The 20,937-nt window shown below is 54.7% G+C and overlaps 1 protein-coding gene across 14 annotated transcripts; it reads right to left on the bottom strand.

The window, feature by feature from the left end:
• Positions 1-191: 191 nt before the first annotated feature.
• Positions 192-16,106, bottom strand: MIIP (migration and invasion inhibitory protein). Of its 14 annotated transcripts, none has more exons than XM_070253284.1 (12): positions 15,982-16,081; positions 15,671-15,768; positions 14,364-14,596; positions 13,783-14,115; positions 13,264-13,348; positions 10,195-10,303; positions 10,064-10,116; positions 9,232-9,361; positions 8,949-9,045; positions 7,799-7,933; positions 7,583-7,641; positions 7,181-7,500 (listed from the first exon to the last, which is right to left on the bottom strand). In XM_070253284.1, exons 3-12 carry the CDS (start codon positions 14,475-14,477, stop codon positions 7,422-7,424), a joined length of 1,194 nt encoding a protein of 397 aa, XP_070109385.1. In that variant the 5' UTR covers positions 14,478-14,596; positions 15,671-15,768; positions 15,982-16,081; the 3' UTR covers positions 7,181-7,421. The 14 variants fall into 14 exon arrangements, with proteins under 14 accessions (XP_070109429.1, XP_070109422.1, XP_070109385.1 ...); XM_070253273.1 differs by having other exon boundaries at positions 7,583-7,681; XM_070253278.1 differs by having other exon boundaries at positions 14,364-14,555; positions 15,982-16,078.
• Between the last annotated feature and the right edge of the window lie 4,831 nt (positions 16,107-20,937).

The following is a 20,937-nucleotide window of genomic DNA, read 5'->3' on the forward strand; positions in this document are numbered from 1 at the left end:
TGTGTGCCTCTCCTTTGCTATGTCTTAGGACACCAGGATCGGGTCGAAGGCCCTCCCGAATCCAGGAGGATCTCATCTCAAGATTCTCACCTTTGTTACCTCTGCAGAGACCCTCACTCCAAATAAGGCCACATTCTGATGTTCTGGCGGACGTATCTTTTGGGGCCACCACTGAACTCACTTTTTAAAAATTTTTTTTAAAGATTTTATTTTTCCTTTTTTCTCCCAACACCCCCCCCCCCCCGGTACATAGTTGTGTATTTTCAGCTGTGGGTCTTTCTAGTTGTGGCACATGGGATGCCACCTCAGCATGGCCTGATGAGCGGTAGCCATGTCTGTGCCCAGGATTCTAACTGGCGAAACCCTGGGCCGCCGAAGCAGAGCGCGTCAACTTAACCACTCAGTCACGGGGCCGGCCCCTGAACTCACTTCTTGAACCTGGAGGCGAGGCTGGCTCTCCCCAAAGCTGGTGGTCACAGAGTCCTTTGAGACCACCGACAAGCTGGGGCCTACAGAGATGAGCAGCAGCTGGGGGACCCCTACCATTCAGAAGGCCCCCCGCCCAGCAAGGCAAGAGCATCCAATGAGCCCACTGGACCCTGGTCAAGAGACACAGGAAGATGCAGGCCGCCAAGGTGGCCCAGAAGGGGATGGCTTCCCGCGGTGACGGTCGGGAGTACACGAGGCCAGGCGAGGGGACCAAGGAAGTTGGGCAGTCGGCCCTGAAGGAGGAGACGGCGGAGGCTGGCATAGGCCCACGCCCACAGCCCGCCTCCTCCCACGCTGTGTTACACACTGTCCTCCACCCCAGAGTTCGAACCCAAGGGCTCCTGGGAGGACCAGAGTGTTTCCAGGCCTCTGACCCGCCCACCCCAGCCCAGCCAGCCCACTCTCCCAGACGTGCAGGCCTACGGGGCCCCATCCAGCAGGCACACGGGGACAGAGTCCTTCCTCAATCATTTACTGCAGAAACTACCTAGAACTTTTCCTTTCACTCTCTCTCATTCCTCATTGTGTTTCAGAAGGTGAGGTCGCCTTCCCCCAAAAACAGGACCCCCATCTCTCAATACACACACGGGCCTTTGTTTTCAAAGAATAATATCGCATATTTGTTAAGGACTTCTAAATGCCAGTTGCTATGGTGAGCATTTCACTACCTGATCATCTCATTTAATCCTCAAAACACCACCATAAGGTAGATAGCATTATAATCTCCACTTTACATATGAGGAAACCGGGGTTCAGAGAGGCCCACTGACTTGCCCTGAACCCCAGGCCCGCAGCTCTAGGTCCACTGCTCTGCCCACATGGCTGGCACTGACCGCACACTGATCCGGGAGGTTGTACCTTCACGCTGCTTCTCCCTCGCCCAGCAGACTTTGGCCAGAGGATCCAAGGGAAGTCTGAGAACCAGGGAACCAGAATTTGTTCCCTGAGTGAGAAGGAGGGGCAGCTGGATCTCCCTCTGGGGTGGGGTTTTCTGATTCCCCCAGCCCTGGGGGCAAGAAGGATCCCCTGCACCAGACCTGAGACCTGGAAAATTCTCAGATCCCCCCTTCTCTCCCGACTGAGCACCCACCGTGTCCCAGCCCTGCCTGGCCAAGAACCGTCTCTTTGCCTTGGGAGCTGGGGCCTAGGGGCCCTGCCATAAAAGCGGGGTCTGAGGAGGGCAGAGGGTTTCTGTTGAATTTCAGAGGCCTTGTGGGGGCTTCTGGGGATGCAGAGAGAAGGCCTGTGGCCTCTAGCACAGACCAAGAGAGCCTCAGAGAGAGGACCCTGTGGTCAGGGCTCAGCTTGGTGCCACGACAGGGGGATGTCCCCAAAGGCCACGCACACCACCAGCAGGCACCCAGCCACTGAGGCCCAACCTCATGCCACCCCACTGGCCACGGCATGGTCCTGTGGGGCCCAGGCTCCCCTCACAACCTCCTGCACAGCCTTGCCCATCCATCCACATACCCCCAAGGCGCTGGCCACGGGGAGTGCCCTGGTCCCCCACACCCTGCTTGCTGGTCCCGCCCCTCCTCCTCCCCATGGGCAGAGCCTCCTCGCAACGAACCTGGTGGGGCACAGCTCTGCTCGCTGCACATACTCTCGTGACAGCTCCCCCCCCGACGGGCTGGGAGGGCGAGTCTTCTACCAGTTTACTTGATACTCTATTTCCAGAGAAAAGTGAGCAAGAGTGAACTCAGAGAGGGCAGGCCACTGCACACCCAGATGATGTTCATCTTATGATGGGGGCGGGGGCGGACAGGAACAGCTGCCCACAGTCCTGACCGACCTCTTCTCGGTCGGCCACGTGCAGGCCTCTGCCTGCCCGATCTGGCTTACCTCTCGCCGGCATGATCACCCTTTGCAGACGATGAAACAGAGAGGTTAGGTGATGTGCCCAAGGTCACACAGTCTGGAAGCAGCCAGTTGGTGGAGGAGGGGAGTTGGAACCCCGATCTCTATGAAGCCACACTCTGCACCCGTCCCCCGGATCAGGGATCCACGGCAGCTCCCCATTTGGGCCAGGAAGCTCAGGGCGAGCCTCGCACCAAGGCTGGCGCTGAGTAGGAACTTTCATCGCACCAAAATGTAAATTCTCAGAACGTCAGAACATTACATTCAAAAGGCATAGAGAGAAATAATTCTGGAAAATCCAGTGTTTTGTGTTTTCTGGGCCGTGCATGGCCCAACTTCCTGGGGACAGAGAGGAGATGGGTGGCCACTCACCCCCTCCAGGGAGAATCACGCTCCAAGATGCCAATCAGGAGATGCTTCTGTTCTCAGGGAAGTTGGCAGCGTCCCTGGGGAGGCAGCTAGTGTTTGTCAGTCTCCACACACTCCCATGGCACACCAAGGGCCTGGGACCCGTAGCTGTGGACATGAGTAGGAATTTTCCAGGATGGCGATGTCACAGTTGTCTCCTCTCATCCCAGAAGGCCAGACCCCCAGGATCTGCCCAAGACGTAGGACACCGTGATGCACTGAAAACCAGCATCAGCTGTAGCAGCGACGGCTCACCTGCCAGTGCCGAATTCCCAGGACACGCTCCCTTCAGCTCCCGGGGCTGTGTGGCCTCTGTCTTTCCAAGACCTGGGGACTCCTTCACTCAGTCATGCACCCAACATCTATTTAGGGAACATCTGTCACATGCCACGCGCTGCAATAGGGCACAGCTGAGGAGGAAACAGGCTCAGCCCCTGTCCTCAAGGATCGTGAGTGTAACGGAGGATGATGGGTAAGCAGAGGTGGGGCCTCAGACTTGGGGTGCCTTAGCCAGTTCTGTGGGATCAAGGCAGGCCTCTGAGGATCGCTCCAGACGGCCCCAAAGGGGCCACCATTGACACCACCGTTGAGATAGTCGGGGGATGCACAGAGCTCAGAAGTCAGTCTAGCTTACGACTTCCTGCAACGCATTAATTCTAGGATGCCCATTCTTTCACATTTTAACATCTCTGAAATGATCTCACAGCCCGGGGAGTGTCAGCCTTTAGCACCCTTTTTCCTGGTGGTCCAAAGTGAGGGTGAGTCTTGCGATCGATGGTGTCACCGGTTTGATGAAACAGCGTCTGGAGACCTTGGGTTGTGGGTTCCTGCACATGGAACTAATTGGAAGCAGGAAGCAAAAAGGCCAGAAACCTAAATTTTCAAAAGAATTGTCCTTCCAGAGAAAGCGCTTGCGTTGATGATTGAATGGACCCAGGGCTGTAGGCTGGCCTTTCATGGGAAAGAAACGTCGTTCGTGACTGTTGTGGTTCAAACTGTTGCTGTTCTGCATCAGCTGGATTCACAGGCTGATCTCAGCTGTAAATTTTGTAATTTTTGTTTGACAGAAGGCTTCCTGATTCTCTTCTTCCTCTGGCCAAAGAATTTCTGAGAAAACCACTGACTCTTACAGGCTCTTTACTTAAAATTGTGTGAAACAACAACAAAGCAAACAACCTGATTCAAAAATGGGCAAAGGACTTGAACACACATCTCTCCAAAGAAGATACACGAATGTCCTGTAAGCACATGAAAAGACGCTCAACATCACTATCATTAGGGAAACGCAAAGCAAAACCACTGCAAGAGGGCCAGCTCCGGTGGCCTAGTGGTTAAGGTCAGCGCACTCTGCTTCGGCAGCCCAGGTTTGGTTCCCAGACGCGGATCTACACCACTCGTCTGTCAGTGGCCATGCTGTGGTGGCAGCTCACATACCAAAAAAAAAGGAGGAAGATTGGCAGCAGATGTTAGCTCAGGGCAAATCTTCCTCAGAAGAAAAAAAGAAAACACCCTAAGATACCACTTCACACCTATTAGGATAGCTATTATCAAAAAAGCAGAAAATAAGTGTTGGTAAGAATGTGGAGAAACTGAAACCCTTTTACACTGCTGGCGGAATGGAAAACGGCACAGCTGCTATGGATACAGTATAGTGGCTTCCCCCAAAATTAAACAGAATTGCCATATATCCAGCAATTCCACTTATAGGTACATTCTCAAAAGAATTAAAAGCAGGGGGGCCAGCCCGGTGGTGCAGCGGTTAAGTGCGCACGTTCTGCTTCGGCAGCCTGGGATTTGCCAGTTCGGATCCTGGGTGCAGACATGGCACTGCTTGGCAAGCCATGCTATGGTAGGCGTCCCACATATAAAGTAGAGGAAGATGGGCACAGATGTTAGCTCAGGCCCAGTCTCCTCAGAAAAAAAGAGGAGGATTAGCAGCAGATGTTAGCTCAGGGCTAATCTTCCTCAAAAAAAAAAAAAAAAAAAGAATTGAAAGCAGGGACTCAAACAGATATTTGTTTACCCATGTTCACAGTAGCGTTACTCACAAGAACCAAAAGGTGGAAGCAACCCAAGTGTCCACTGACAATGAGTGAATCGACAAGATGTGGTCTATCCACACAGTGAAAAGGTATATACATCCAGCCTTAAAAAGGAAGGAAATTCTGACACCTTACAACATAAATGAACCTTGAGGACATTGTGCTAGATGAAATAAGCCAGTTATTTTATTTAATTCTTTTCTTCTCCCCAAGGCCCCCCAGTACATAGTTGTATATTTTCAGTTGTGGGTCCTTCTAGCTGTGGCATGTGGGATGCTGCCTCAACATGGCCTGAGTGGTGCCATGTCTGCGCCCAGGATCTGAACCGGCAAAACCCGGGGCCGCCGAACGGAGCATGGGAACCTAACCACTCGGCCACGGGGCTGGCCCCAAAATAAGCTCGTTATAAGAGACAAATACGGTCTGATTCCACCCATCTGAGGCACCAGGAGCAGTCAAATCCAGAGACAGAAAGCACGGTGGCGGCCAGGGCTGCGGGGAGGGGAACGGGCGGCGGTGTTTAACCGGCATGGAGTTCCGGTTTTGCAAGCTTAAAAATATTCTAGGATGGATGGTGGCGACTGTTGCACGACAATGTCAATAACACTGAACCGTCCACTTAAAAATCTTTTTAAAGGGTAAACTTTATGTCATGTGTATTTTGCACAATTAAAAATACATTTTAAAAAATTAATAAAAAAAAATTACATCCAGAAGGGACTTTGTGTCTCCAGGTCCTGGGATCCAGTGGCAAACCATGACCTGTGGCTGAGTCTGCCCACAGACGTGACAGTTTGAATCACAGAGGCCTTTGACCTTGACAGCCTCTGGAGGGGCCGTGTGCTCGCCAGGTGGCTCTGAGCCCCGCCACTCCCAGTCACCTTGCCCACCTGGCCACGGAAGGCATTTGGGGTTGGAACCCCAGATCAAGGGAGGGAAGACTTTCGGCAAGAATTCATAGTGCCTATCATTCGGCGAATGGCCCCTGCTGCCCAGGGCCTGGGGGCTCTGCGTGCCTGCCTCACAGGGACAGAGCTGGTAGAAGTCAGGTAACAGGGCGCAGAGGCCAGCAACGCTCAGCAAATATCCCATGAGCCCGCTCCACGTCCCAACCCCCTGCTGTCAGGCGGGACACCCATGTGACTAGTTCTGGCCAATGACTCATGAGCAGAAGTGACCTGTGTGTCATTTCCAGGCTAAAGCAACTGGTGACGTGCCCCATTGGGGAGCCTCTGTTAGCCTGGGCCCCCGAGAGACAATGTCAAAAGCAGAGGCCCCGTGGCCAAGTGGTTAAGTTGGCGCGCTCCGCTGCAGGCGGCCCAGGGTTTTGTTGGTTGAGTCCTGGGCGCGGACATGGCACTGCTCATCAAACCACGCTGAGGCAGCATCCCACATGCCACAACTAGAAGGACCACAATGAAGAATATACAACTATGTACTGGGGGGCTTTGGGGAGAAAAAGGAAAAAAATTTAAAAATCTAAAAAAAAAAAAAAGCAGAGACCCCATGTGACCCACAATGGATAGGTAGTGAGCAAGTCAGTGAGAAAGAAAGTCTTTATGTCAAACCACCGAGATTTGGGGGTTAATTTGTGACTGCAGCACAACCTCACTTATCCTGACTAATACATGTGCTGTGAACACGGAAGGAGAAAGATTTTCACAGCTCATAAGCTCCAGGTGGAAGCCACAGACCACAGCCCTACTTCCGCCCCTCCGAGCTGAGACACCGTAGAAAAAGCTCATGCCCTCTCTGGGCTTTGGTTCCCCATCTACCCCATTTTTATACCAGGAAAACAGGAATTTCATATTGTTTAACCCGGCGGGTGAGTGTGTGTGTGGCGGGGTGTGGGGCGGGGGGACAGGCACTGCTTATTAATCCAGCAGGGGAGATCTGGGCTCTCTGCCAACCTTGCCTCTGACTCACTGCCTGGTCCTCAGTTTCCCCATTGGTCCCTGCTGCAGCTCCAGACCCCCATGACTTCTAGGGCTGGGCTACAGAGGGGCGTGGAGGAGCCACCTGGTCCAGGGACTTCAAGAGAGCCCCTCTAGCAATGGACCCTGGTTTCAGGGACCAAGAAGGGGGAAGAAGCTCCCTCCCTCCCAGCGTCCACGGCCTCGGCCTCACCCACAGGGGACGGCCTGAGCCCCTGAGCCCCTCGCTGAGACGGTTTTTTAACACTGGCCTTGGCCTGTCTCGGGCCATCTACCCAGAGTTGGGAGATGCACAAAGAGCCACACACAGGCCACTGGAACCACCCCGCCCAGCACAGGTTGTCAGAAGTGTCTTTCCCCAGGTGAGGGGAGGGCAGGCTGAGGCCGGGGCACCTCCTGGGTACCGAGGGCATCAGCAGGACAGACCCAGCACACGTGGGAACCTGGAGCTGGAGAGAGCGCCAAGCTTTATTTACAAACATGTCACAGAATCCCCTCACCCCCCAGCCCAGAATCCCCCATCGCTGTCACTAGGAAAGAGCCAGACCTGGGCTCAGCCACCTGCCCAGCCTAGGAGGTGGGGCCGGAGTCCACTCCAGCTGAGGCCGGGCTGGGCGCCCCTGCCAGAGGGGAGAGGCTAGAGACGATGACAGAGGCACTGTCCTCTTCCAAGTGGCCAGTCCTCAGGGCTTCAGCCGGGGGGCGCAGGGTCAGGGGACCTGGGGTTCTGACCAGATCGGGGTGGCAGGTGGGACCCGCGTGGGCAGGGCCTGGATGGTGAACGAGGAGGTGTCAGAGGGGACCACTTTGGGAGCAGGTCACCCCCACTTCCAGCCTCATCCCCTTCTGGACCTTATAGTCTGGGTCACCTTCCTGGGTGGGATGCAGTAGCTGGCGGGGAGTAGTAGGCCCTGGAAGGATGCTTGGGGTCAGGGCTGGGGGGACGGGCCCCTGTGGAGAGACACTTTCAGGCTCTGCAGTACCCCCCCCAATCCTGCTCCCGGGGACTCTGCAGTCCGCAGGCCTGCTCCAAGGCCTCTGTCCCTCCCGGGGCAGCCTGGACCCTACCAGGCGGGAGGGGCTGGTGGCTGACAGCTTCCGGTGCTGGGCCTTGGCAGAGACACAGGACCAGAGATCCAGGCTCTTGGGGGCTGAGCTTTTCTCGGGCTTCGGCGGGAGAATGTCCCAGCCCAGCAGGCAGTGCTGTGGAGAGCAAGGGGTGAAGGCGCCTGGCCTGGGGCAGGGTCCCCCCACACTGGGCACACCCAGCAAGGGGCTGTGCCTCTCCTCTTGGACTGGCAGCATCTGCTAAGACGGGGCCATGTCCCCCATGAGGGTGGAGGTGCTCCCCAAACAGTCACGGTGTCCCCCAACACTGAGGCTCCCCCTGGGCAGAAGCCTTGTGTCCACCCATGGGTCACCCCTGGGCCTCCCTTTCCTACCCCTGCTGACCCATGTCCTGGGCCCTGAGTTAGAGGGGTGGAGGGGAGGCCGTGGACACTGCTGGAGCACTCCCTGTGTGCCAGGCTGTGCCCTATGCCCGACAGGCACTGACTCATTGAACTGCCCCACAAGCCAGAGTTAGGTGCGCTGTACCCATTTTACAGACGAGCAAACCAGGTTTCCTCTACATCCCTTCTCCTCTCTCTCCAGGCACAGCTCCCCCAGCCTCAACTGGGAGTGAGTGGGGTCCCCACTGACCCCCGTCCTACCCAGGAGACACCAAGGATGTCGCTATGGGAGCACCACGGCACCCTAAGGGGCTGGGTTCATGTCCCAGCTCTCCCACCTGGCTGACCTTGGACAAGTCACGTCCCCTCTGCCTCAGGCTCCGAATCTGTAAAGTGGGACCACAGCAGCACCCGTGCTCTCAGTTGCTGGGGGCTCCATGAGATAACCCTCTGAAGGACTGTGCATGAGGCACACACAAGCTCAGTGACCGGGGCCCATCCGTGTTGTGCCGACGTGCGGGCAACACTTATCCTGGAAGCCTCGGGGCCAGCGGGGTGCCCCACCTCCCTCGGGGAGCAAGCACAGCACAGTGATGGCAGTGACCCAGGCTGAACTCCAGAGCCTCGCCCTCCTTGAGCCCAGCCTCACTGTGTAGCCTTGGGACAGTCCCTGACCCTCTCTGGGCCTCAGGATCGATCTGGGGACCTGGGCCACACAGGGGGCAGCCCCACGTCCGTCCCCACCCAGGCCCCATGTAGCTGCTCACCCGGGGCAGGGCCAGCGTGTCGGAGGCGTCAAAACTCTTCCGCCGGTGGATACGGTACTGGTGTGGGGGGTCCAGGACGGACAGTGGGACGCTCACCCTGGGTTGGGGGACAGGGTGACAGGTTGGGGGCAATGCTGCTGGCGCCTCTCTCGCTGCGGGGCCACAGCCCCAGGCCCCTTTCCCTCCCTCAGAAGTGACGGGCCCCAGCCTCTGCTCCCCTCCTCAGCGGCTGCTGCCCCCATGGCTGCCCCTGGGGGGTGTCCTCCTTGCTCCGGCCACTCACCTGACCTGCGCTGGCTCCGCCAGGGTCTCAGGGCCCCGCTGGTCCCGTGGTGTCCTGCACAGGCGGCAGGGGGTGCCGGGATCTGAAGGCACCAGGAACAGGCGCCGGTTGACCCGGTAACAGTAGACGCCTGCGAGACCCGTGAGAAGCTCCTTCAGCCGGGGACCTGGAGCCCTGCGCCCCACTGCCTCAACCGGACAGGCCCGCCAGCCCCTCCACACCCCCGACGGCCACGCTCACAGCACACACGCAGGTACACACATGGAGTATGCTCACGTACATGCACTCACATACAAAAACACTGAGCACACCCTGCTACACGAGCATGACACACATGTGTGCACATACACACACCAGCATGTTCACATGTGCCAATGTTGTGTGTGCAAACACGAAGCAAGGCTTCCTACAGTCACATTCGAGGACACACGTGCACATGCCTCCATCTGAGATCACACACAGGCTGCACACAAACACCCCTCACCCACATGCATGTACACCTATGTACACACTGTAGGCTGCACATGCAAACCCACGGCAGACTCCGGTGCTCACGTGACTGAGCCGGCGGCCCGACAAGGATGACACGTGCAGAAAGGAGGGGGCGGGAGTGGGGGGCACGTGGGAAATGAGGCAGCTGGGAAGAGAATGAAGGCTGCTGGGGAGGGGTGAGGCGGGTAACAGGGTGGGCCCTAATCCCCACGAGGCCGGGCCTCAGCTCACCCCAACCCTGTCCGGGCCCCAGACCTCCCTCCCCAAGGACCCAACACCGCAGCTGCTGCCCCAGGACCTTGGCTGGGCCGTGGGGCGGCCCACGAGGGTTCACACTCACATTCATGGTCTCCCTTGACGCCACCGCCCTCGCGCAGGCCCAGGATCTGGGGTCTGTGAGGGCGAAAGCGGTGAGCGGGACAGGGTGACGGGTCCTGAGCCGCCCGCCCAGCCCTCGCCCGCCCCGCTCACTCGGGGTCGCTGCAAACACACTCCTCCTGGTTGGCTTCCCGGAACTTCTGCAGCTTAGAGAAGAAGGCCTCGGGCTTGCTGGTGACGGGAGAGCTGTTGTCCAGAGACCCTGCAGCGGCGAAGCCCCGGGAGCTGCTGTGTGGCCACTGGCCGAGGCCAAGAGTCCACCGCTCTGCCCCCACCGTGCCTCCTACAGACCCAGAGGGGGCCCTCCAGTCCCTGTGACTGCTGGCTCTGTCTCAGTGTCCGTCCACCCTGACACACATCCAGTCGTCCACACAAACCTATTTACAGAGCCCCTGCTACGGGCCAGACACTGTTCAATGTGCTGGGAAAGAGCAGTGACCCAGACAAGGCCCTTGCCCTTGTGAGGCTTACATTCCAACACGTGATAACAGACAAACTAGTCACCAGAGAAACCTGTGATACAACATTGAATGTGACACCGGCCAAGAAGTAAAAGAGAACAGAGTCCGGGAACCGAGCTTGATAGGGTGGGGCTGCCAGGGGAGGACTCTCTGAGGAGGAGACACCTGAGCAGAGACCTGATGAAGGAGGGAGGGAGACATGTGGACATTCCAGGCAGATGGAAGAGCAAGCGCAAACGCCCTGGGGCAGGTGCGCACTCGGTATGTTTGATGAACAGCCAGGAGGTGAAAGTGGCTGGAGGGGAGTGAGGGACGAGGGTGGGGGAGATGAAGCTAGGAAGCCAGCGGAGGGTTTGGAGACAAGGAGTGATGCAATCAGACTGGCCATGTATTTTCACAGGATTCTCCCTCTGGCTACTGCAAGGTGAGGGAAGCAGGGAGACGAGTTAGGAACTGCAGGCATCCCAGCAGAGGGAAGTAATCAGATTCTAGAAATATGTTGAAGGCAGGGCTAACAAGACACCCTAACAGACTGAAAGAGGAATATGCAAAAAGAAGAGGAAGCAAGGTTGATCCCAAGGTCATGGCCATTAACTCCATAACAGAGTCGCCATTTACAGAGACAAGAAAGTGCAGGAGGAGCAGGCACTGCGGAAATCAGGACCTTGATTTTGGCGGTGAGATGAACCTAAGACACGTGGGCGAGGTGGAGAAGACGAAGGCAGGTAGCCAAGTCTGGAACTTGGAGGAGCAGCGGGAGCCAGAGACCACGGCAAGCCTCGGCCCCGGGGTCAGAGCCGGAGGGCAGATGGAGGTGGATCGGCAGACCGAGCCTGGGGCCTCCGGGGTCGGGAGGTCGGAAGAAGGAAGAGGATCTGGCAGAGGAGACTGGAAGGAGCAGCCGGAGATGGGGGGGGGGGGGCCGCCCTGGAAGCTGGGTAAGGAGCCTCGGGGAGGCGGGCGGGCGCCGGGAAAAGGGGGCGCTGAGAACCGGGCCGGAGCCAGCCCCGCAGACGCACTGCTGACCCCAGTGAAGACGGGGTCAGGGGCTGAAGCCCGATGAAGAAAAAGTGGGGGAGAGAAACCGGAGACGGCGAGTGCACACAACCCTTGGAGGAGCTTCATTATAAAGAAAAGCAGAGGAAACGGGCAGTAATGAGAAGCAAAAGGGCTCCAGGGAGGACGGTGTCCTCGGGGCGGGAACTAACAGACGGCGCCACCCCGACTGGCTGTGACACGGGCTGTCTCCTCACTGTCTCTCGCCTGCACGTGGGGACAATGTGACCGCGGAGAGTAAAGGAGCAAGTGGATGAAGCCCCCGGAAGGCGCCACACACCGGCCCTCAGCAAAGCCATCCTCAGACCAGTGCAGGGCGCTGCCGGCCCTGGAGGAGGCGCAGGCAGGAGGGACACCCTGCGGGAGCCAAGAGGGGACCAGTGAGCGCACAATGGCAGGGACGGCGCAGGTGGAGCGCAGCTGGTCACCCGGGAAAGAAGCGGGAAGGATCAGCGGCTACGGTGGGCCAGGGCAGGCGCCGCCAGCTCCCAGCGACAGCGAGCGGACAGTGTGGGAAGTCACTGGACGGGGCCTGTGTCCTCCCCGCCCCTCGACTGGTCCCAGCCACCCCACGGAGCACCTGCCTTTGGGCAGTCACTCAACCTCTCTGTGCCTCAGTGTCCTCCTTCGTGAAGTGAACAGCACCAACCTCTCAGGTCGTTCACTCACTCATTCGACAAGTGTTGGTTGAGGGCCTACTATGTGGAGGCGCCATTCTAGGCTCAGGCTCGGGGAACTAGCACCGAACAGACAGCTGGGCGCGGCTCTAAGGGAGCTCATGTTCTACCGGAGGAGCCAGACAAGAAGCAAGCAAACACACCCGTTTCTGAGAACGAGGGATACGGAGAACAGAGCAATGGCTGCTGCCACAGGCAACGATGTAGGGAGAGGTGGCCCCACGACATTATGCTCACGGAAGGCCTATCATTCGAGCTGAGCCCTCAATGATGAAAAGGAACCAGCACGTGTGACCCTGGGAAAGTGCACTCCAGGCAAAAGGAACAGCAAGTGCAAAGGCCCCGAGGTGGCCATGAGCATCCAGGCTCCAGGAACAGCAAGGAGGCCAGCGAGGCTGGAGTGAAGAGCCAGGAGGCAGATAGTCAGGGGTCATGTCACCGAGCCAGTGGAGGCCAGGTCACGCCTCAGAAATCTGGATAAAGATTTTGGATTTGACTCTAAGTGCTAAGTACTCTGAGTGACATGATCTATTCCCACGTTTAAAAATTTCTTCCAGCTGCTGTGTCAAAAATGGACAGTAATTGAGGCAAAAGCGGCCAGAGGGAGACCAGCCAGGAGGCCACTGAGGTTGCTGGGGGGCGGGGGAGGGGAGACGGGCAATAAAATATAGAGATGATTCCCATACAGAGTTCTGCAGGGACTTGGCATACAATAAATGCTCACACTGTGGCAGTTCTCTCATTCATTCAACAAACGCTCGGTGAGCACTGTCTCTGTGCCTGTGACTGTGCCAGTGGCCGAGAGAGCAGACACGGTACCGAAGGTGCTCACTGCGGCGGGTGGAACAGACGGAGGAACAGCAGCACCTGGTGGGGGCTCCGGCAGGTGCGCAGGCAAGTTGGGCCCCCTCCTCTGCCCCCCCTCCCTGACCCCGGTTCCCGCGTGAGTTGCGGGCTCAGGGCCGCACCTGCAATCCAGTCGTAACCCAGGTACGGTCGGAGGCGCCAGATCCTCTCAGGTACTGGAGACTCCTTCTTGAAGGTCACTCTCGGCTGACGAGAGGGGTAGAGAGGGGCAAGGGCTAGGCCAGCAGGCCCGGCCCAAAGGAGGCCCCACCTTGGGGGAGAGAGGGGGGCCATTTCTTAACTACACCCTGACATGGGCCCCAGGGCTCAGCCGAGGGCGTGGGAGCCGGAAGACAAGAGTGTGGCCCCCCGCCCTTCTGTGTGTCACTGTGAACAAGTCCAGCCCCCGAGCCTCGGTCTTCCCATCCGTGTAATGGGGCTCATCACCTTCTTCCCAAAGTGCCGTCTGAGACACTGACGGCCACCACTGATCATGCACTTAGGCTGAACGGGACACGACTCCAGGTACCTCCCAGAAGCCTTTCACTCTGCAAGGGCGGCTGCCCATGAGTGCATTTGTCAGATAGGGAAACTGAGGCTCAAGGAAACCCTTATCAACAGATGCCCCACTCCAGTGTTACCTTGGGCAGCTTGCTTTGTTGATCCGGGGCGGACCTCATGGCCTGTGCCTCCTGGAGTAGACTGTCCAGCTCTGCCGACAGCTCTGGGTCATTCGAGTCTGAGGAGGCCGGCAAGGGTGCCGAGTGGGGCCTCAGTGGCCCCAGGGACTCCTGGTGTCGGCATTTGGTGGGTGGGGGAGAGCTCCCCCCAGAGCTGGCCCCGCCAGGCCAGGACATATCACAGGGGTCACCTTGCTGGGCATCCTGTGGACAGGAGGCTCTCGAGGCCATTGAGGACATCTCCTGAGAGGGTGGCGTCTCTGAGTCGTAGCTGCTGCTGGAGTCCAGGCTCGACTGGAACAGAGAGGCCAGGTCACCCAGGGGCGGCCCAGCCACCCGCTCAGCTGGTCTGCACTAGGCAGGAAGACCCGGTTCCTCATCCCTGCTCCAGCCTCCACTGGGCCTTCCCTCGCCGGGCCTCGGTTTTCTCATCATCAGTAAAGTGGGCGCGCTGCCCGGGATGCCGCTGGAGGCCTGGATTCCGGCCCAAGAGGCTGGCAGCCCCTTCCTCCCTCACGGGGACTCCTGAGGTGGGTGCTCACCGCGGAGGCTGCCTTGGCCACCGAGCGCCGCACGGCCTCCTGCCCGGCCCGCAGCTGCCTCAGGAGCTCCAGGCTGAGCTGCCGCAGCTGCCGCACGTCCTTGGTCTCCACCATCCCAGGCCCCTCGGTGGGAGTCGCTAACCCTGGGCTGCAGAGCACCCTCAGCGCTGGGTTCCAGGCCACCTCTTCTACCTGAAGCCAAGACAGCGTGACATGGAGCTGCGGAGGCCGCCCTGTGGAGCCAGAGGCGTGGGTTCGAATCCCCACTCTGATACTCCCTGACTGTGCAGCCTTGGGCAAGTTACTTAACCTCTCTGTGCCTCAGTTTCCTCATCTGCCAAACAGAGATGATAACAGTATCTCCCGCATAAGGCTGTTGTAAGGTTTAAAGGAGGTAGTGCACGTGAAGTCTTAGTACAGCGCCTGGCACACAGTGAGCATTCAATAAAAGTCTTCTACTGTCACACTGGCCCAGGGTGTGTGTTTGCTAACATGCCAGAAGAGAACAATCCCCCTTAACCACCTTAACTATGAAATTACACTATTTTAACTTGTAGAAAACAATTAGGGTGAGACTACAAATGTAAAGCATCACAACTTGTGAATCCAACCCAAACCCAGCTTCTGAACGTACTCTTCCCTCTCTCCTGTTCTCCCTTCCTCTTCCCTTTCTTTCTACAAATGAAGAAACCAAAGTTCAGAGAAGTTAAGCAACTTGCCCCAAGCCACACAGCTAGTAAGTGGCAAAGCCAGGATCTGAACCTGAATCTGCTCCAGGGTCCATGGTCAGGCCAGCCTTTCCCCCAGAAGTGAGGAGAGGGTCCTGGGAAGCTGCCTCCTCCTTCTCACAGCCTCCGGCCCCCCAGGGATCGAGGCTCAGGGACACACAGACGCCTCTGGCAGGGATTTCTGCAGGCTGGGGGAGGGGCTGCCCACTGCCCCCAGAGCCCCAGGCCCAGACCCCTCCGACCAGAAACGCAGTCTCCCTGGATACACACGACGCCTTTTTAACACTGGGTCCAATCGGACATCCTACTCAGAACCCCTGCCCCGCCCCCAGCCCCGCACCCACACTCGGCGCCTGCGGACCGCCCACCCCAGGGTCCCCGCCTCAGGGCCCGGCAGCAGGGGCTGAGGCAGAGAAGCCAGACTACACTGGACCCCTCACATATGCCCCGCATAAGGGGGGCAGTGGAGATGCGAGCACAGGCGACTCCGGGGGTGCGGACAAGGTGGGCAAACAGCCTGAAGCGCAGGACGGGAGTCCGGCACCCCCTCCCTTATCTGATCCAGCCACTCGGTCATACCTACAGTCCGACAGACAGGGTCTCCGTTTTCCGACCGGGTTAAAGGGAACAGCCGCGCTCCCTCCTCCGGCTCCGGCCGCGCTCGGGGAGGCTAAAAGCTGCGCAAATGCAACGGGAAGGCGACGTTCAAAAGAGAAACTGAGGCAGCAGGAGTGCAGAGGCAGCGCCGGGGGACGCAGGCCGGGCCCCGGGAAGGGGAGCCGCCTCCCGCTTCTTTCCCATCGCGGCTCCCGACCCCTCCGCGGGGGCGCACGCGGGGCCCCCAGCCGAGCCCTTCCTCCCGACCCCCGGCCCGTCGCTCCCGCACTCACCGCCCCGAAGCCCGGAAGCGCGCAGCCCGCGGTCGCCCCGCTGCCCGGAGTTCTGCCCGGAGTTCCGCCCTGCCCGCCCCGCGCGTCGCCGGCCGGGGGCGGGGCCAGAGCTGGCCGCCCTGATTGGTCAGATTCGGAGGGCCTCCGGGCGTTACTCCGCGGTCGGCAGCGGCAGTTTCAACACTGGGGAGGGGCTAACAGCGGGACTCAGCAGCTGATTGGTCAGCTTCGGAGGTCGTGTAGGGGCGGTCGATTTTCGGAATGGGGCGGGCCCCCGGAGGGCGGGCTCCGATTGGTCAGGACGGGGCCGCGGGCTACCCGCGTCCGGCGGCGGCAGTTTCAGAGTCTACGCGTGAGGCTGCTCCCAAGGAGGGGGATGCAGCTGTGGGATGCTTGGGGGGCCGGGGAGGTGGCGCCTGGCGACCCGTTCTTTCCTACTTGCTTTCAAGTTGTTAACGGGCCCACTTTGTGCCGAGAGGCACTGTACTAGGCACTGGGAGGCAGGGAAGGATTAAGAGGCGTCCCTGCCTGGAGGAGCGGGAGAGGAGGCAGTGGGGAAGAGATGAACACAGATGCCTTTAATCCAGTCTGTAAAATATGAGCAAATTTATATGGAGTGCCTTGTGTGCGCCAGGTATTTTCCATATACCAATGCATGCCAGCCTCCTAAATGTGCTTTAAGATGAGTATTATTGTCCCATTTTACAGACAAAACAAAAAATGAGGCCGTGAGAGATGAAGCGACTTGCCCAGAACATTTTCAAATCAATCAATGTAATTCCCAAATTAACAGATAAAAAGAAAGAAAAGTTATCTCAATAGATGCAGAAAAACCCACCAAGTCTCGTCCCTTTTTCTTAGTGGTTGGAAGTGGGAGTCATCTGTCTTTTACCTTAGAGAGATGTCCCAGCATCTGACACATTCCAGCGTTCCTTTCTGATTTTTAAAACTCTTCCAGCAAACTAGGGCTGGAAGGGAACTTCGTCATCCTAATAAAAGGCTACACCTACAGTTAACAGCATATTTTCTAACAAAAAACGATGCTCTCCCCCTAAGATCAGGAAAAGGTAAGGATGTCTGCTCTCAGCACTTCAACATTATACTAGAGTTCTTGCCAGTGCAATGAGGAAAGAAAAAGAAAGGCATCCAGATTGGAAAGGAAGATGTAAAACTGTCTTTATTCACAGCATGGTAATAGAAAATTTCATAGAATCTACAAGAAAGCTACTAGAATTGTTAATGAATTTTGCAGAGTTGCAGGATACAAGATCGATATATAAATCATTTGTATTTCTGCATATTAGCATTAGCAATCAAAACTTGAAATTTTTAAAATGCCATTTAAACCAGCATCAAGAAATACGAAAATGAAATACTTAGGGGTAAGTCTGACAAAAAATGTACAATACCTGCACATTAAAAATTATAAAATGTCGAGAGAAATTAAAGATTAAATAATTGGAGAGAGATACTGTGTTGATAGACTGAAAGACTCAAAATGTCTAAGATATCAATTCTCCCCCAGGTTGACCTGGAGACTCCATGCAATCCCAATCAAAATCCCAGGAAGTTTCTTTTTAAAAATGGACAATTTCTAAAACTCATATAGAAATGCAAAATACCTGGGTAGCCGAAACTATTTTGAAAACAAAGCACAAAATCAAATGACCTACACTGCCTGGTTCAAGACTGACTATAAAGCTACGAGAATCAAGGGAGTGTAGGACCGGCATCAAGCTGATCCAATGGATCAATGGAACACATAGAAAGTCCAGGAATAGTCTCCTGTGTATGTGATCACTTAATTTTTGACCAAGATGCAAAGGCAATTCACTGGAGAAAGGACAGTCTTTTCAGCAAATGCTGAGGGGACAATTAGATATCCATGTGCCGAAGGCACACACACCACAGAACAAAACAAATTGTTAAAAACACTCTATGTTTGTACCGGATGTAAAAATTAACTCAAAATGGATCATAGACCTAATTGTAAAACCTAAAACTATACAACTTCTAGAAGAAAACCTAGGAGAAAATCTTTATGACTTTCAATCAAGCAGAAATTTCTTAGGTATGACACCAAAAATACAATCTATAAAAGTAAAAATTGATAAATTGGACTTTACGAAAATTAATAACTTCTACTCTTTGAAAGACACTGGTAACAGAAGAACAAACCACAAGATTGAGAAAATATTTGCAGATCACATAGCTAATAAAGAATTTGTAGGGGCCGGGCCCTTGGCTGAGTGGTTAAAGTTCCACATGCTTTGCTTTGGTGGCCTAGGGTTCGTGGCTTTGGATCCCAGGCATGGACCTACACCACTCCTCACCCATACTGTGGAGGCATCCACATACAAAATAGAGAACTGCTGGCACAGATGTTAGCTCAGGGCTCATCTTCCTCAAGCAAAGAAAAAAAGAGGAAGATTGGCAATGGATGTTAGTTCTGGGCAAATCTTCCTCACCAAGAAAAAAAAAAAGTTAAGTATATGGTAGGGTTGGGGGAGGGCAAAAGGGGTAAAGGGGCACATATGTATGGAAACTAGATTTTTGGTGGTGAACACAATGCAGTCTATACAGAAGCTGAAATATAATGATGTACTCCTGAAATTTACCTAATGTTATAAACCAATGTGACCTCAATAAAAAAAAGGTTAAATATAAATTTACCATATGTTCCAGCAACTCCAATCTACCCAAGAGAAATGAAAACATATGTCCACACAAAGACTTGTGCAAGAATGTTCCTGATAACATTACTCATAATAGCCACAAAAAAAAATGGAAACAATCCAAATGTCCATCACCTCTTAAATGGATAAACTAAATGTGTTATCCATACAGTGGAAACTAACAGGCAACAAAAAGGAATAGAGTACTGATCCATGCTACAACATGGAGAAGCCTCGTGAACATGATGCTAAGCGAAGGAGCCACACATAGACCACATATTGTATGATTCCAATTACGTGAAATGCCCAGAAAAGGCAAATCTGTTCAGACAGAAAATAGGTTAGTGGTTCCTTGGGTCTGCAGCGGGACAGGGAGTTGCTGCAAATGGGCACAAGAGATCATTTTGGGGTGATAGAAAAGTCCTGGATTGTGGTGATGGCTGCACAGCTTTGTAAATTGCTAAAATGATTGAATTGTACACTTAAAATGAATGAATTTTATGGTTCGTAGATTACACCTCAATAAAGCTGTTTTGAAAACAAGTTAAACACACACTCACTGTATGAGCTGGTCATTCTACTCCTAGGCATGTATCCAAACGGAGGAAAACTGTCCAAAGACTTGTATATCCATGTTCATAGCAGCTATCTTATAAATACAATGTCCTTCAAGAGGTGAACGGATAAACAGATTGCAGTATGTCTGTACAATGGTTACTGCTCAGCAATGAAAATGCATAAACTATTGATGCACAAAATATGGATGCGTCTCAAAATAATTATGCCGAGCAGAAAAGAAAGAGTACGTGCCATATGCTTCCATCTCTGTAAAACCTTAGAAGGTGTAAACTACCGTCCTGCATCTTTTAATGACAGGGATATGTTCTGAGAAATGCGTCATTAGGCAATTTTGTCATCGAGGGAACATTAAAGTGTACTGAAGTGGAACAAAATTTGCCACTCCAAAATCTGTCTCTTTGACACAAGGATTATTTCAGGCTGATTATTTCTAAGAAACAAAAGACTCAGAAAATTTTTCTTGTTACCTCCTCCTTAACTGACTAAAAGAATTCAGACAGAGGCCAGCCTGGTGGCGCAGCGGTTAAGTGTGCACGTTCTGCTTCAGCAGCCTGGGGTTCGCTGGTTCGGATCCTGGGTGTAGACATGGCCCTGCTTGGCAAGCCATGCTGTGGTAGGCGTCCCACATATAGAGTAGAGGAAGATGGGCACAGTTGTTAGCTGAGGGCCAGTCTTCCTCAGCAAAAAGAGGAGGATTGGCAGCAGATGTTAGCTCAGGGCTAATCTTCCTCAAAAAAAAAAAAAATAATAATAATAATAAATAAAAAGAATTCAGACAAAAAAACCACCTCATGGGGCCGGCCTGGTGGTGTAGTGGTTAAGTTCACACACTTCGTGCTTCAGCAGCCTAGGGTTCCCTGGTTCAAATCCTGGGCGTGGACCTACACACCACTCATCAAGCCGTGCTGTGGAGGAATCCCACACACAAAATAGAGGAGGACTGGCACAGATGTTAGCTCAGCAACAATCTTCCTCACAAAAAAACGAAAACAAAAATCACCTTAGCGTCATATGAACTAGCTAGTGGACAGGAAGAGACCTAGAAAAGCCTGTTTGTTGGGCTCCCCTGTGTTCTTCTGTTTCTGTGCGGCTAAACAAACACTTGTTTTCCAAACATTTGCTCCTTTTCACTTACCTGAGTTGCCTTCCTTCCCTTTAAAGTCCCTGCCTCTCCCCAGCCCAACATGTTCTTTTGTCTTTAGCTGAGAATGGTATTTAAGGCGAGGGCTTTGGCCGTTTTGGTGAGCTACCCGGTTTTCCTGGGTTTCTCCCATGTCTAAGTGTTATTAAACTTTTGTTTGATTTTCTCCTGCTAATCTGTCTCACGTCAATTTAATTCTTCGACCAGCCGGAAGAGCCTAGAAGGGTAGAGGACAATTTCTTCCTCCTCTACAGCACTTACATGAACCTAGATGGTATAGCCTAGTACACACCAAGGCTACATGGTCCTAATCTTCTGGGAGCACCGTTGTACATGTGGTCTGTCCTTGACTGAAATGCCGTTGTGGTCTAGGACTGGAAGCTGTAGTGACAGAAAGCTCAGTGACTGCTTGGAGATGGGGTGGGAGGGAGGGACGACGAAGGGGTATGAGGAAACTTTGGAGCTTGATGGACACGCTCACTGTCTTGAATGTGGTGATGGTTTCACAGATGCACACATTTCCGAACTTAGCAAACTGTACACTTTAAACACGTGGCTCGT

Source organism: Equus caballus, chromosome 2, assembly GCF_041296265.1.
Source record: "Equus caballus isolate H_3958 breed thoroughbred chromosome 2, TB-T2T, whole genome shotgun sequence".
NCBI lineage: Eukaryota > Metazoa > Chordata > Mammalia > Perissodactyla > Equidae > Equus > Equus caballus.